General features: G+C 44.2%; 1 protein-coding gene across 1 annotated transcript in view; it reads left to right on the top strand.

The window, feature by feature from the left end:
- nlgn2a (neuroligin 2a) overlaps window positions 1-8,213 on the top strand; it is a 225,710-nt gene extending 217,497 nt beyond the window's left edge. The window contains exon 9 of the mRNA XM_064940422.1: window positions 1,786-8,213. Coding sequence (XP_064796494.1) covers window positions 1,786-2,617 — 832 coding nt within the window. The 3' untranslated portion in view covers window positions 2,618-8,213. The remainder of the gene's footprint in view (window positions 1-1,785) is intronic.
- Window positions 8,214-16,152: the final 7,939 nt, after the last annotated feature.

The raw sequence follows: 16,152 nt of genomic DNA, 5'->3' as shown, positions 1-16,152 counted from the left end.
TTGTGGGACGGTGGTTTGTGGGTTGGTGGTAAGGTGGGTAGGTGGTTGGTTGGTAAGTGGTGTGTGGGACGGTGGTTGATGGAAAGCTGGGTAGATGGAAGGTGGTTGGTGGGAAGGTGGTTGGTGAAACGGTGGTATGTGGTTGGTGGTTGGTGGGTAGATGGTTGGTAGGACAGCAGTAGGTGGGACAGTGGTAGGTGGGTAGGTGGTGGGTAGGTAGGTAGGTAGGTAGGTAGGTAGGTAGGTAGGTAGGTAGGTAGGTAGGTAGGTGGTTGGTGGGAAGGTGGGTTGGTGGGACGGTGGATAGGTGGATAGGTGGTAGAGGGATTGGTTGTTGGTTGGTGAGAAGGTGGGTAGGTGGTTGGTTGGTAAGTGGTTTGTGGGACGGTGGTTTGTGGGGCGGTGGTTGGTGGGAAGGTGGGTAAGTGGGACAGTGGTAGGTGGTTGGTGGGACAGTGGTAGGTGGTTGGTTGGTACGTGGTTTGTGGGTTGGTGGGTAGGTGGTTGGAATGCAGGTAGGTGGTTGGTTGGTAAGTCGTTTGTGGGACGGTGGTTGATGGGAAGCTGGGTAGATGGAAGGTGGTTGGTGGAACGGTGGTAGGTGGGTAGGTGGTTGGTAGGACAGCGGTTGGTGGTTGGTGAGTAGGTGGTTGGTAAGTGGTTGGTTGGTTTGGTGGTATGTGGTTGCTGGGTCCGTGGTTGCTGGATAGGTGGTTGCTGGATAGGTGGTTTTTGGATAGGTGGTTGGTGGGAAGGTGGTTGGTGGATGGGTGGGTAGAGTAGGCGGAAGGTGGTTGGTTGGTTGGTTGGTAGTCGGTGGAATGGTGGTTGGTGGGTAGGTGGTAGGTGGAAGGTGGTTGGTTGGTAGGTAGGTAGTTGGTGATAGGTGGTTGGTAGATGATTGTTTGGTGGTAGGTAGGTAGGTAGGTAGGTAGGTAGGTAGGTAGGTAGGTAGGTAGGTAGGTAGGTAGGTAGGTAGGTAGGTAGGTAGGTGATTGGTGGTAGGTTGGTTGGTGGGTAGGTAGGTAGGTGATAGGGGGTAGGTGGTAGAAGATTGAGGATGGTGTTTTGTTTGTTCTCCCTCCTCTTGAGGACTATTTAATTTAGGGCTCTATTCAGCCCTTAGTGCTGAAGATCCGCTTTATAGCGCGAATGACAATTAATGGCACTGTTCCTGCGGTCGCTGTAGCTGCGTTCAGGGTAAACACTGTTTGTCGGTTCAATCGGAAATTACCTTACCATTTTTATGCAGATCTTCCGTGATACAGTACTTTGGCTATCCAGACCCCCATGTCTATGATTTGCAGCCCTAACAAGAGTATCATACTGTATGTAAAAAGCTAAATTAAATGTCTTCTGATTTTGAATGTATAAATAGTTTTAATGTTGGTTTGTATCAAATTCTTCAGGTTGTTTAACAGTGAAGTATACACTGAGTGTACCAAACATTAAGAACACCCCCCTGAGTGTACCAAACATTAAGAGCACCCCCCTGAGTGCACCAAACATTAAGAGCACCCCCCTGAGTGTACCAAACATTAAGAGCACCCCCCTGAGTGTACCAAACATTAAGAGAACCCCCTGAGTGTACCAAACATTAAGAGCACCCCCCTGAGTGTACCAAACATTAAGAGCACCCCCCTGAGTGTACCAAACATTAAGAGAACCCCCTGAGTGTACCAAACATTAAGAGCACCCCCCTGAGTATACAAAACATTAAGAACTTTGGAATATCTAAAGTTGATTGAAATCACCTGAGTGAGATTCATCCTATTTCTCCTCCAGGGACCCCAATCTGCCAGTGCCTCAGGACACCAAGTTCATCCACACCAAGCCCAACCGCTTTGAGGAGGTCATCTGGACCAAGTTCAACTCCAAGGACAAGCAGTACCTCCACATCGGCCTGAAGCCCCGCGTCAGGGACAACTACCGAGCCAACAAGGTGGCCTTCTGGCTGGAGCTGGTCCCTCATTTACACTCCCTCCATGAAGTCCTGAACCCCACCACCACCAGGCTACCTCCAGGCAGCACCCGCCCACCCGGGGGCCCCTGGAAGCCCAAACCCCGCACCACGGGCCACCCCTACCCCACCTTCCCCGACCCCGTGGAGCCCTACGGATCAGAGCGGCCCAGACTGGACCTCTTCCCCGGTGACACGCGGGATTATTCCACAGAGCTGTCGGTGACCGTGGCAGTGGGGGCGTCGCTGCTCTTCCTCAACATCCTGGCGTTTGCTGCGCTCTACTACAAGCGGGACAAGCGTCAGGAGATGCGGCGCCACCGGCTGTCTCCGCAGCGCCACGGAGGGCCTGCCAACGACCTGGCGCACAGCCAGGAGGAAGAGATCATGTCCCTGCAGATGAAGCACTCGGAGCACGACTCGCACCACGACATGGAGCCCCTCCGGCCCCACGACATCCTGCGGCCCTCCTGTCCGCCCGACTACACCCTGGCCCTGCGGAGGGCCCCGGACGACGTGCCCCTCATGACCCCCAACACCATCACCATGATCCCCAGCACCATCACCGGCATGCAGCCCCTCCACCCCTTCAACACCTACCCCAGCACCGGCCACAACAACACCCTGCCCCACCCCCACTCCACCACACGTGTATAGTAGAGCAACAGCTCCCCCTGGGGGACCGGAGGACCAACTACACACTCTGGTTTATCACTATTGGATCGCTATGGATATCTCTCTCTCTCTTACTCTCTGTTTTTCCAACCGTCAGCCTGCTGCCCTGATGCTGTGTCTTTCCTACAGCACAACCTTGCTGGGGTTAAGTGGAAGTGCAGCTGAACTGCAGGGGAAGCAGGTGTTATTGAGGGTGTTGAGATATTTTGAGAGGGTCTCATATTCTCTGATCCTGACAGCCCCCAAACCTGCCCACAGGATGATCCTCTGCCTCTTACTGTGCATTTCATTTTGTTGTTTTTTTCATCCCATGTTTTCTCGGTTTCTGTGCTGTAATAGTGTTGGGGCCAGAGGAGGCTGGTGGGTGGAGCTATAGGAGGACAGGGTCATTGTAATGGCTGGAATGGAATGAATGGAACAGAGTCAAATATGTGGTTTCCATATGCTTGATGTGTTTGACACCGTTACATTTATTCTACTCCGGTCTTTACAATAAGCCCGTCCTCCTATAGCTCCTCCCAGCAACCTCCACTGGTTGGGGATCGTTTTTTGGAGTGTGAGGTAAAGCGTTTGGTTCCTTTTCCTTCTGATATATTGGAAAGCCTCTATCTCTCTACTCATCTCATCTGCTTACTTGAGTCTCTTCTCTTTTCCACATCCCTCTCTTTCCCTCCTCTGTAGTTCTAAAACAACCTTTTTTATACAAGGCGAACAGTACATACAGTAAGTATATATCATGAAAATATTGGTATTCTGATATCGTCTTTCTACCAGCATTCTTGGTGCCAAGTACTGTGTTGTTTTCCCATAGGAGGGGAACTGAGAGAGAATCAAGAGTGTTGAGCTGTATCAAGATAGCCTACTTACTGTGTGTTCATGAAAAGTGCCAAACTGGCCTATCTTGTGCTTTTTTCGTTATCTTTTTTCAACGTTTGTTTGTTTGATTGATTGTTGCTTTCGGTTCTTATTTTTTGTGGAAAGATTTTTAAATATATAGATATATAGATATATAGACATATATATATAGATATATAGACACACACATATATATATATATATATATATATATGTGTGTACAAAGAAGAAAATATCGAAATGGTTTTCTCAGTGGGGATCTATGCATGAATTATTTTTAAAAACAATGATGGGGAAAGGACACTTGGATAGTCAATATTCACACATCTCCTGTTTTAAACTATTTCTATCTCCCATATGCTTTTTCTTCAGATTTTCTTTTCTGCAAGAAAAAAAACCTGGTGGCACGTCATAAAACCCATGCAGCTTCTTTCATTCATGAACATTATCCTTTACAACAACGAAAAACCTGACTGGACCAAACATGAATAAAAACAATTCTTATACACATTGATTATACAACACATTGCTTATGTTGATCACCTCCCACCCGTATTGCTTATTGTCTCCTATTGCACAACAGACTGCATGCTACCCCAAACAAATCAACTACCCTAGTAAATCAATTCAACCTTTATGTACACAACACATTTCATAAAAGTGTGTGCAATCCATTACATTAAGAACACTAAACAGAAAAAAAACAAGACTACATTTCGATCACATAAAGACCCCTTTCTCTGTCTCGCATCCTCCTCCTGCTCTGCTATCATCCAGCAAGGGCCCCTGGGGCCCCTCTTACGTAATGTGAGTTATTGGTGCCACTGCAGCAGCTCTGTATTTTTCTCGTAATAACCAGGCCATCCACTGAGCCTTGGGCCCCTGTCTCTCCGTGACTCATTATGGCAGGCGTAGAAGCCATAGACTGCCACTGAAATGGCATCCAGTTCCCTATGTAGTGCACTACCGTGGGCCAGTCAGGCCAAAAGTAGTGCACCATGTAGGGAATAGGATGCCATTTTGGACACAAACCTAGAGGTATTGGTGTCCATTATGCTCTGGCCAAAAAGGGAATAAATAGGGTGTAGGGAATAGGGTGCCCTAGCGGTATTGAGGCTGCAGGTAGACCTATCATTTATCAAGGTGAACCTGCCAGGGTTCTCAGAGGTCCTGGGTGGGAAGATACATATGGCCAAGTCTCGGGTCCTCGTAGAACGTCACTTTTTCCTAATGATGTTACAACGAAGGAGAAAAAAGGGACAGTCCCTCCATCTCCCTCTTTCTTTTACACACTCTCCCCTTCTCTCCGACCCGTCTCCGCCTTCGATTTCTGGCCCGTACAAACGCTGTTTGATGAACGCCTGTGTGCGCGCGCGAGTACATGTCAGCTCAGCTTCCCAGGGCCAGGGGTAACTAGAGGGCAGAGAGAATGATGGAGGAAGATGGAATGTGTGTGAGGAAAGAGAGGGGCAGGCATCTCGTATCAGAGGCGCCTCCCCGTGGTGCGAGACCCCCGTAACAACTGCTTACACACACACTCCTCCATTCTTCCTCTCACTCTACTTTCCCCATCCCTTTCTCCTTTCCTCCACCAGTAAACACCCATCTGATTCAGGACTGCTGCACATGCAATTTCAACTAACTCTCTTTGTGGAAAGTTGAGAGCAGAAATCGCCGGCGTTTCAACTTGTAACTTCACTGTGTGCCGGCGTTGAACCCTGCATCTCCTAACCCATCCCCCCTGACACATGTCCCTGCTGACTCTGTTGCCCTCACGTCCGATTCGCACCACTGCTGTACATTGAACTCTAAGCACACGGAGGAAAGACTGGTGGTCTATCAGACAGGCCAGGGTCTGGGATAACAGAGCTGGGAAGAGGACTGGGAGTAAGAGGTCCTTAGACCAAGAGACAACAAAGTGATCAGCTGTTTTTACTCTTTTTTTTTAACAGGGAGGTGCACATAAAAGTTAAGGGAAAGCCTGTTGACAACACCTCCGTCCGTAATGCTATGACATGGCCAGCAGAGGGGGCTGATGGGTGAATAGGATTAATCCAACTGAACTGAACTGTAGCGCTGTGTGTGAACCCACAGTGCGCTGTAGTATCCTCGGTTAGAAACCACTAGCGACAGTGTTGTCTCTGCTTGTGTTTAGCTTTAGACGTTTCTTTGGTACCTATTTCATTACTGCTTGAAGGTGGGGGGGATGTGTGAGAGAACACAGGTTGGTGTTGTCAGATACTCTGTGTTGGCCAACTGAGTGAGACAGTGTGTGGTGGGGAAACACGGGAGATGATCCACTGTACAATATACTGTAACAAGGACCAGACTGGGGTTGTGTGTGTGGAATCAGAGGGAGTCAGTAGATTTATATGCTGGAACTTTTCTCTCCATTACAGAGATGGACTTACTATAAAATGTGCTATTGGACTAGAATATGAAACCTGGGAGAGAGCCCCAAAGCCTCCAAGTCATCATCACAGCCTTAAACAAAGGGGAAAGGGTGTGAGATGTGACCGGGACAGTGGACAGACGAGGGCACCGACATCTTATTTCAGGTGTGGGAATGATCAGATACATCTGTCCTATCAAGTCTTTGTGCCATTAGATCCTGAACTTTTTTATCCTGTGAATAAGAGGGCAACGGGAGGGTCGCAGAGGAAACTAGTACTACTACAAATACAACACAACAAAACGTCAACCAATCGAAGAGTGACAGATGCTGTTTTCTTTTTTTCCTGTTCTTTTCCTTGTCTATTTTATACGCTTACACACTAGAGGGCGCCATGGTGACACAATCGCCATAACAACCTACCGTTCCTCTGAACATTCTGAATGTGGACGAATTCAGCGTTTTGCGACAGAGAGAGACGTCAAAAAAAGAGGAGCAAAACTGTACATTTTTAAGTGTAAGAACAAACAGTCAAAAATCTTTGTAAATATTACGTTTCTTGTTTTTTCGAGTGAATGAATGAAATGACTTTGTGACGACAACAGAGACAACAGGTGCAAGTTGAAAAGGGGTCTCCAGCTAGTATATTTAACCGTACGCCATTTAAATGTATTCGCCACGGAACTTTTCCGAGAGATTCAGGAAAGTGGGATTCTCGTTCTGTTAGCTCTTTCCGTGCATGTAACTAACAAAGTTGTTCAGAAGTGGATAGACAATGGACATTCAGAACAAAGTCATCAAGTGTTGTCTACGTAGCATCTTGACTACTCAACCTGTGTAAGCACTAAGCGAACACCGTAGCAGGGAGACTGACCCATTCTCATTCTCTGCTGTTGGTTATAGGGTCTCTCCCACGTTCAAATGGGCCCTGCATAACTGCAGGCTTGTATTAGCTGTGTACCACACCAGCCATACTGGATGACGATACAGCACACCTTAAAGGTGGAATCGGTAACTTCCACACCCATGTGGCAACGACAAACATGGCCAAGAAGCAAAAAATAAAATAAAATAGAATTCACCTTTAAAAACATCCTTGTGGCTTTTGGAATGTGTATATTCCCAACCCTGTTGACTCTCCTATCGTTGTGTAGCCCCGGAACCACAGGGAGACCGAGAAACGATGGCTTTTTGTAACCTAAGTTGCCTCTGACCTAGCCTATTCCCAGATCGGTTTGTGCCGTCTTGCCAGCTCCTACGGTCATTGTCGCGACTAGGAGTTGACAAGACGGAACAAACAGATCTGGGACCAGGCTACGTCTTAGCCTTATCGGAAATCACGTACTGCGGGTGGGACACATGTCCCCCTGAATACACTGTGTTACGTACAATATGTGTCCTGTTGATGTAGGTTGTGCTATCTGTATACAGTGACCTCATCATAAGCTATCGGTACCGCTAAACTTGCCTTCCAAGTGGAAAGGTGAGGTGGGAATTGAGCTGCTTAGTGGGCAGATGGTTGAACTGCATGACAAGGCATGTACATAGGTATAGACCAGGAAGTGTGAGTGTGTACATGTGAGAGTATGTGTTAGGATAGCTCATTTGGTGTGTAAGCATAGGTGTGTACTCCATTTTGTTGTAGCATTAGTTAGGACTAATGCAAAGGGAGTTGATATCTATAGTGTTAGTTTAGTAGAACTTTAAAACGATTGACACGACCCCCCAAAAAATCCATATTGGATTTTAATGTATTATCTCCTGCACATAAAGAAAGTCATACTTTTTGGTGCAAACCCAATTTTGTTAAGTGTTCAATGATTAACACCATCTGTTGTTATAAAGCAGCTAACACTGTTTTATAGATTTGCCAGAGTGATGCTCTGTTAAACACCTGGTCTGAACTAAAGAGGTAGACCGTAACAATGTTTCATGAAGGTGGTTTTCCTGCCTTGCTCGTGACTACATGTCATGGTTGACCTTCAAAACAGAGAAAGGTTTGTCTATGTTATGGTCTAGGCACCTGAGAGTCCAGTTGTACTGAAGCACATGACAAATAACCCTGGGAAACATTCTGAGCTGGGTGTCAGTTTGGCCTGCATAGTCAAATTTGCACCTGTTGTCTTGTTTTTATTTTCTTTGTTGAATTCAGAAACCCAAGACTTGAGATGAAGAAAACATGTTAATAATGGATTTTAAAAACATATTATAATTAAAAAATGAAAGTAAAACTATATAAATAAGGTGATGATATTTGTTTACTTTAGAAGTTATGATACACTGTATGCTGGGATTCTGATGTGGGGAACATTAAAGACATTCATAGCCAGACTGTCGACTATGCCTCTTCATTGGCCAACTGCACCCCGTTCAACTCCATTTAGAACACAGATTTTTCCATTACAAACAATGTGATTATTGGAATACATCAGTGGAATACCAATACCTTGCCAATATGTTGCATCAAGAAACTGTTTTTAATACTGCTTTGAGGTAATAAGACTAGTAAATATTCAGCTAATATTCATAAGTACGGTTTTCTTACAGAGAAGCAAACTTGAGTAAGTTTCTTTTAATTTCTAACTTTTGTTGTGTTTATGTACATTACAATGAGAGGGAACATTGCCCCTATTGAAAAATGATGCTTTTCGACACTTGACTGAATTACATCAGTATCAGTCATTGGGTATTAAAAACAATACGTGGTTTGATCCAATGTAACAAAAAAACATTCAAATGAAATGTTAACCCTACTCACCACATGAGAGCCAAAACAAAATAAAAACAAATGTGTCAAGAAAACATTTATTTTAAAAATATGACCATTTGCATTCAACAAAACGTATAAGGCATGAATAAAATGCAGTAACTTTTAAACTTTGTTTATTTACAGAATTTGAATTATTAAACATTGAAAGCATTAAAAAATGTATTTAGCATCAGACCCTAGTACCCTAAGTAGACTGATTCATGCTCAGTTCAAGGAATAAGTATTCTGTAAATTGCTTTTAGCAATGCAAATAACACCCACAATGCTGTTTGGCCAGTAGCTAAGGTCAAGTGCAAGTACCATTCCACGGAGTGCCTATTCTGCTTATAGTCTTGGGGCAGATTTCAAGGGCCCATATCTTGACTGTGAGGTCGCAGAGGAAACTAGTAGTTGTCAAAGTTGAATCCTGACAGCAGTTCCTTCAGGATAGAGTACTGGAAAAATTACAGAGAGCTGAATTGAAAGGCATTCTGTCCTGTCAGCATTTCATCAACAATTTCTGGACCCAGAGAGTTGGAGACAGGTTTCTACTGCAGGTCTGAGACAAGGTTGGTGAACTCTGCAGCTTTCTTCCGGCACTGATCTTGTCCATTGAGTCTGCCAAGTACATTATGTACAGTATGTGCATTTTTGATACTCACTCCCATTAATAAAGTAAAATCTTTATTATGATTATAGTATTACCATATTAATTGGATTGTACAACCCAGAATGAAGGGTTTGAAATGATGAAGTGTCCGTTTTTTTTCTGTGTTGATTTCCATTGGTTTAATAGGAGTATAGGATATGTTGATATAGAAGCTAAAATCTAAATGCTTACATTAAAATGTAAGGATTATTATCACACACGTGAGGATGGAGGATGAGTGTTACGGATACAAGTATCCTGTGGGTGTATCCTGTGTGTGTGTTTCTTTTCTCTCCTTCTCCCCTCACAGGTGAAAATCATCACTCCCCAATCAATCAACAATCAATCATCAATCAGAAGACACCCCTCCTCCTGTTTCCTACCCAATCACAGTTCCTTTCCCTTGGTTTAAAAACCCTGTTAGTTGTTTGCTCTAAAGCTCAATCTCTCTGTTAATGCCATGTCTGTAGGTCTCTGTGGTTCACTCTCTCGTTGTGGATTAACCTCGCTTTTGTTAGAGCACCTCCATAGCACTTTGTCATCACCTGTGAGTATTGTTTTGGTTATGGTGTTTGTATTTGATTGCTGGTGGGAAAAGGGGAAACCAAGACAAGTCGCCCATGGGCATACACTACCCGTAGGTAAACTTTGTTAAATACACTTGTTAGAACTGGGCGGACCACCCACTGTATTTTTGGTTAGTTAGCTGTTAAAGTAGGCTAGTCTAGCTTAGGTTTTTTTTTAATACTTATTGTTTCTTTCCTTGGGTCCAGCTCAGCCCCTTTTCCTGCTCCCCCCATTACCGTGTGTTTTCAAATAAACCTTGAGTTTGACGGTAGATTTCAGTTGTCCTGGTTATTTCGTTCTCACTTTTACTTTGTCACAATTATAATTTGCATGAGTTATTTTACGGGTCTCATTACCATCCCCCTAGACTGTCGGGCCAAAAGGGATTTGCAACATAAGGATGCAATTTTAATGTTTGTGCTTTTATTATAACTTTCTTTTCTATTCATGTGCTGACTGTACAAATCCTCACTATCAGTCACTGGAATTTGACAGTACGCCCAGGCCTCGTGAGGTATTTGTCTGTCACATGTTATGAACCAGTATTGGTCGGTCACATGAATGAAACAAAATGGTAAGGATTCATGAATTATGCTAAATCATGCAAATATAACTTGTCTGTGTATAGCTGTATATAAGACAACTGCTGGGACTGCCCCATCAGAGCTCCTGACAGATGTTAACTATGGTGCATTAAGTTTGTTGGAACCTCTACAGCACTCGTACAATAAACAATGCTTCATTTAAGATTGACTTTGAGTGTCCCTGTGTAAGAATTCCACGACAGCCTTTCAAATAATATCCAGTCAATTGAATTTACCACAGGTGGACTCCGATAAAGTTGTAGAAACATCTCAAGGATGATCAACGGAAACGGATGCACCTGAGCTCAAGTCTCGAGTCTCATAGCAAAGGGTCTGAATATTTATGTAAATAAGGTATTTCTGTTTTTAATTTAATAAAATGTAAACCTGTTTTTGCTTTGTCATTATGCGGTATTGTGTAGATTGATGAGGGAAAACAATTTGATCAATTTTAGAATGAGGCTGTAATGTAACAATGTGGAGAAACTCAAGGGGCCTGAACTTTCCGAATGCACTGTAACTGTCATCCAGCTGTGCCAGCCCTGACGGCTTCAGCCCTTCCGTGTCGATTTACAACGAAGTTGCAGTTCTGTTTCTTTTTGAAGACGTCTTTGACACCTGCCACTACTGACTACAAACTGCCCTCCAAACATTGTGTTCAGTAGAGTGGACTTTCCCGTGCTCTGAACACCTAGAACGGTTACCACCAGGATCTTGCTCTTCAGTTGCACCAAGACATTGAGCTGATGCAGCACATCGCTCACCCATCTCAGAGGTATGTTCGATGCGTCTCCATCCACCAGCTCCAGAGGAAACCCATCCAGAAGCAACTCATTATACACAGTGCCTTCAGAAAGTACCTCTTGACTCTTTCCGTATTTTGTGTTAAAGCTTGATTTCTATATGGATAAAACAAAAGATCACCCATCTACACAATAACCCATAATGACAAAGTGAAAACATGTTTAGACATTTTTCAAATGTAATGAAATACAGAAATATCAAAATGACATAAGTATTCAATACATGTTAGGATCACCTTTGGCAGCGGTGAGTCTTTCTGGATTAGTCTCTAAGAGCTTTGCAAACCTGGAATGTACAATATTTTCACATTCTTTCAAAAATGATTCATGCTCTGTCAAGTTTGGTTGATCATTGCTAGAAAGCAAGTCAAAAAAACTAACTAGGCCACTCAGGAACATTGCATTTCATATTAGTAAGCAACAACAGTGTATATTTGGCCTTGTGTTTTAGGTTATTGTCATGCTGAAAGATGAATTTGTCTGTTGGAAAGTAGACAACCAGGTTTTCCTCTGGGATTCTGCCAGTGCTTAGCTCTATTAAATTCATTTTTATCATAAAATAACTCCCTAGTCCTTGCCAATGACAAGCATAGCCATAACATGATGCAGCTACCACCATGCTTGAAAATATGAAGTGGTGCTCAATGATGTCTTGTTGGATTTGCCCCAAACATAACGCTTTGTATTCCGGACATAAAGTTAATTTCTTTGCCACACTTTTTTTGCAGTTTTACTTTAGTGCCTTATTGCAAACATGATGCATGTTTTGGAATAATTATATTCTGTACAGGCTTCTGTCTTTTCACTCTGTCCTTTGGGTTAGTATTGTGGAGTAACTACAATGTTGATCCAGCCTCAGTTATCTCCTATCACAGCCATTAAACTCTAACTGTTTTAAGGTCACCATTGGCCTCATGGTGAAATCCCAGAGCGGTTTCCTTCCTCTCCAGCAACTGAGTTAGGAAGGACACCTTTATCTTTATAGTGACTGGGTGTATTGATACACCATCCAAAGTGTAATTAATAACTTCACCATGCTCAAAGGGATATTCAATGTCTGCTTTTTTATTTTTTACCCATCTACCAATAGGTGCCCTTCTTTGAGAGGCATTGGAAAACCTCCCTGGTCTTTGTGGTTGAATCTGTGTTTTAAATTCACTGCTTGACTGAGGGTCCTTACAGATAATTGTATGTGTGGGGTACAGAGATGAGGTAGTTTTTCAAAAGTACTTATTGTGTCTTGTTAAGCAAATATTTACCAGTGAACTTATTTAAGCTTGATGGTCAGGAGCCGCCAGAGTCGCCCTTCAGTCAGGAGCCGCCAGAGTCTCCCGCCCGCCCGTCAGGCACCGCCGGAGTCTCCCGTAGGTTTTGCGGCCGGAGTCCGCACCTTTGGGGGGGGATACTGTCACGCACTGACCTTAGTTCCTTTTTTATGTCTCTATTTTAGTTTGGTCAGGGTGTGAGTTGGGATGGGCATTCTGTTTGTTCTGTGTGTTATAGTTCTATGTGTTTGGCCTGGTATGGTTCCCAATCAGAGGCAGCTGTCAATCATTGTCTCTGATTGAGAACCATACTTAGGTAGCCTGTTCCCACCTGGTGTTTGTGGGTAGTTGTTTTGTGTGTCTTCACCTTCCAGAACTGTTTCGTTCACTCTCTCTTTGTTGTTTTTTGGTTATTGCAGTGTTCAGTTAATTTTAATAAATAAACATGGACACTTACCACGCTGCGTTTTGGTCTGATCCTTCCTACTCCTCATCATCCGAGGAGGACAACGATCTTTACAGTTGCTCCAACCCCAGGTCCAGCAGAAAGCTCTCCAGGTGGGGGAAAAGAGAACTGTTTGAAATATCTTTAAATATGGACAGGTGAATTTAGTAAAACCTTTGTTACTAAAACTGTGAAGCACTGCCCATATTTCATAGATGACATATTAGAAGGTTGGTAAATGCCCTCCTGCTAGACTGAAACGTTAAACAACAATCACAGCTGACTTGCTTTAGGTCCTGTTCTTCAGCACTGTTGAAACACAGGTGGTGTACTTGACACCTGGACTCAGACTGGAGAATGTCACGGTGTTGGACTCTTGTCACCTTATGGGCTTCCTCTCCATCATGTGACATGCTGCAATGACACCAGCGACAACAATTTATCCCAATTTAGAGAATTGATTGACTGCTGGATTGGTCAATCTTAACCTTGTTGGATGGTGCAGACACTGAAAAGGACAAAAATAAAGTTTGAGCGCTCAATTCAACTAATAACGAAAACACAAGTCAAAAACATAATTCTCATTTTAAGAATACAGTTGAGTGTTCTTTGTTTGACAAACCTTAATGTGTACACAACTACTGCCAGCAGACAACGCCTTCATCTGATTACATGTGAAAACTAAAACGACTTTACTGTATAAATACTGCAGCGCAATATTTATTTAAGAACTGATTGGCAAACGTGTGTGTCTTGATATCGAATGGATTCAAAGGTAAAGTTCCCAATAACCTTTTAAAAGCACTTATTTGTACACGTAGACATGCTGACCTCCACACTCCGATTCCCATCTTCAGTGACCATTGAGATACTGAAACTGTACTTCGTCCCCGGGAAACAGACCTTCCACATCAGCGCTGTTGGACCCTTGGATGGAACGGATCTCTCTCTGGGTGTTGCAGGAGTAGGTCAACTCGTACCTCCGTGCTGGGTCAGAAGGGCGCCAGCTCAGAGAAAGAGTCACTGCCAACATAATGAACTGTTATCTCTCCGTGGGAGGAGAGCTCTGTGGAAGAAAACCAGATCTTTACAAATGGTTATGACTGCTATGTTTAAACAATGGTCTAGGAAGATCAAGACTCTTATTAGGCATGGCAAAGTTCATGTTATAGCCTAAGGCATGTTATACTGCAAGATCCCCACTGTTTTTATGTTGCGAGTTAAAATACTAGGTTTTTAGACAATCTAAATTATTGACAGTTACAATGCAATGACATATAAAAACAAAAATAGATACATTCAGGGTTTTCAACTGCCTGTAAGACAATTTGATGTTATGACTTTTTTAAATTACATACCTTTAATCTGTTGCCAATAAATCAAGACATGTACACTATATATACACAAAAGTATGTGGAGACCCCTACAAATTATTGGATTTGGCAATTTCTTTTTTTCTTTTTTTTTTTTTTTTCACCCCTTTTTCTCCCCAATTTCGTGGTATAGAATTTTTTAGTAGCTACTATCTTGTCTCATCGCTACAACTCCCGTATTGGCTCAGGAGAGACGAAGGTTGAAAGTCATGCATCCTCCGATACACAACCAAGCCGCACTGCTTCTTAACACAGCGCACATCCAACCCGGAAGCCAGCCGCACCAATGTGTCAGAGGAAACACTGTGCACCTGGCAACCTTGGTTAGCGTGCACTGCGCCCGGCCCGCCACAGGAGTTGCTGGTGCGCGATGAGACAAGGACATCCCTACCGGCCAACCCCTCCCTAACCCGAACGACGCTAGGCCAATTGTGCGTGGCCCCACGGACCTCCCGGTCGTGGCCAGTTGCGACAGAGCCTGGGCGCGAACCCAGAGACTCTGGTGGCACAGCTGGCACTGCAGTACAGCGCCCAGCTGGTGCACGATATCTAAAGAAGTTTTTAGGTTTTTCTCACCTGAGGTAGAGTATCTCATGATAAGCTGTAGACCACACTATTTACCTAGAGAGTTTGTCTGTATTTTAGTAGCTGTCTACATACCACCACAGACCAATGCTGGCACTAAAACCGCACTCAGTGAGCTGTATACCGCCCATAAGCAAACAGCAAAACGCTCATCCAGAGGCGGCACTCCTAGTGGCCTGGGACTTTAATACAGGGAAACTTAAATCAGTTTTACCTAATTTCTATCAGTATGTTAAATGTGCAACCAGAGGGGGGGGATCTAGACCACCTTTACTCCACACACAGAGAAGTGTACAAAGTTCTCCCTCACCCTCCATTTGGCAAATCTGACCATAATTCTATCCTCCTGATTCCTGCTTACAAGCAAAAATTAAGGCAGGAAGCACCAGTGACTCGGTCTATAAAAAGTGGTCAGATGAAGCAGATGCTAAGCTACAGGACTGTGTTGCTAGCACAGACTGAAATATGTTCCGGGTTTCTTCCAATGGCATTGAGGAGTACACCACATCAGTCACTGGCTACATCAATAAGTGCATCGATGATGTCATCCCCACAGTGACCGTACGTACATACCCCAACCAGAAGCCTTGGATTACAGGCAACATCCATACTGAGCTAAAGGGTAGAGCTTTCAAGGAGCGGGACTCTAACCCGGACTCTGAGAAAAAATCCCACTATCCCCACCAACGAACCACCAAACAGGCAAAGCGTCAATATAGGACTAAAATTGAATCCTACTACACCAGCTCTGACGCTCATTGGATGTGGTAGGACTTGCAAACTATTACGGGCTACAAAGGGAAGCACAGCCGCAAGTTGTCCAGTGACATGAGCCTACCAGACGAGCTAAATTACTTCTATGCGCGCTTTGAGGCAAGCAATAATGAAGCATGCATGAGAGCACCAGCTGTTCTGGACGACTGTGTGATCACGCTGTCCGTTGCCGATGTGAGTGAGACCTTTAAACAGATCAATGTTCACATTGCCACAGGGCCAGACAGATTACCAGGATGTGTACTGACAAACTGGCAAGTGTCTTCACTGACATTTTCAATGTGTCCCTGACCGAATCTGTAATACCATATGTTTCAAGCAGACCACCATAGTCCCTGTGCCCAAGAACACCAAGGTAACCTGCCTAAATGACTACCAACCCGTAGCACTCACATCTGTAGCCATGAAGTGCTTTGAAAGGCTGGTCATGGCTCACATCAACACCATTATCCCAGAGACCATAGATCCACTCCAAT

Source organism: Oncorhynchus masou, chromosome 27 (genome assembly GCF_036934945.1).
Source record: "Oncorhynchus masou masou isolate Uvic2021 chromosome 27, UVic_Omas_1.1, whole genome shotgun sequence".
NCBI classification, from domain to species: Eukaryota; Metazoa; Chordata; class Actinopteri; order Salmoniformes; family Salmonidae; genus Oncorhynchus; species Oncorhynchus masou.
Note: the sequence above shows the minus strand (reverse complement) of the source record. Positions and strands in the feature narration are given on the sequence as shown.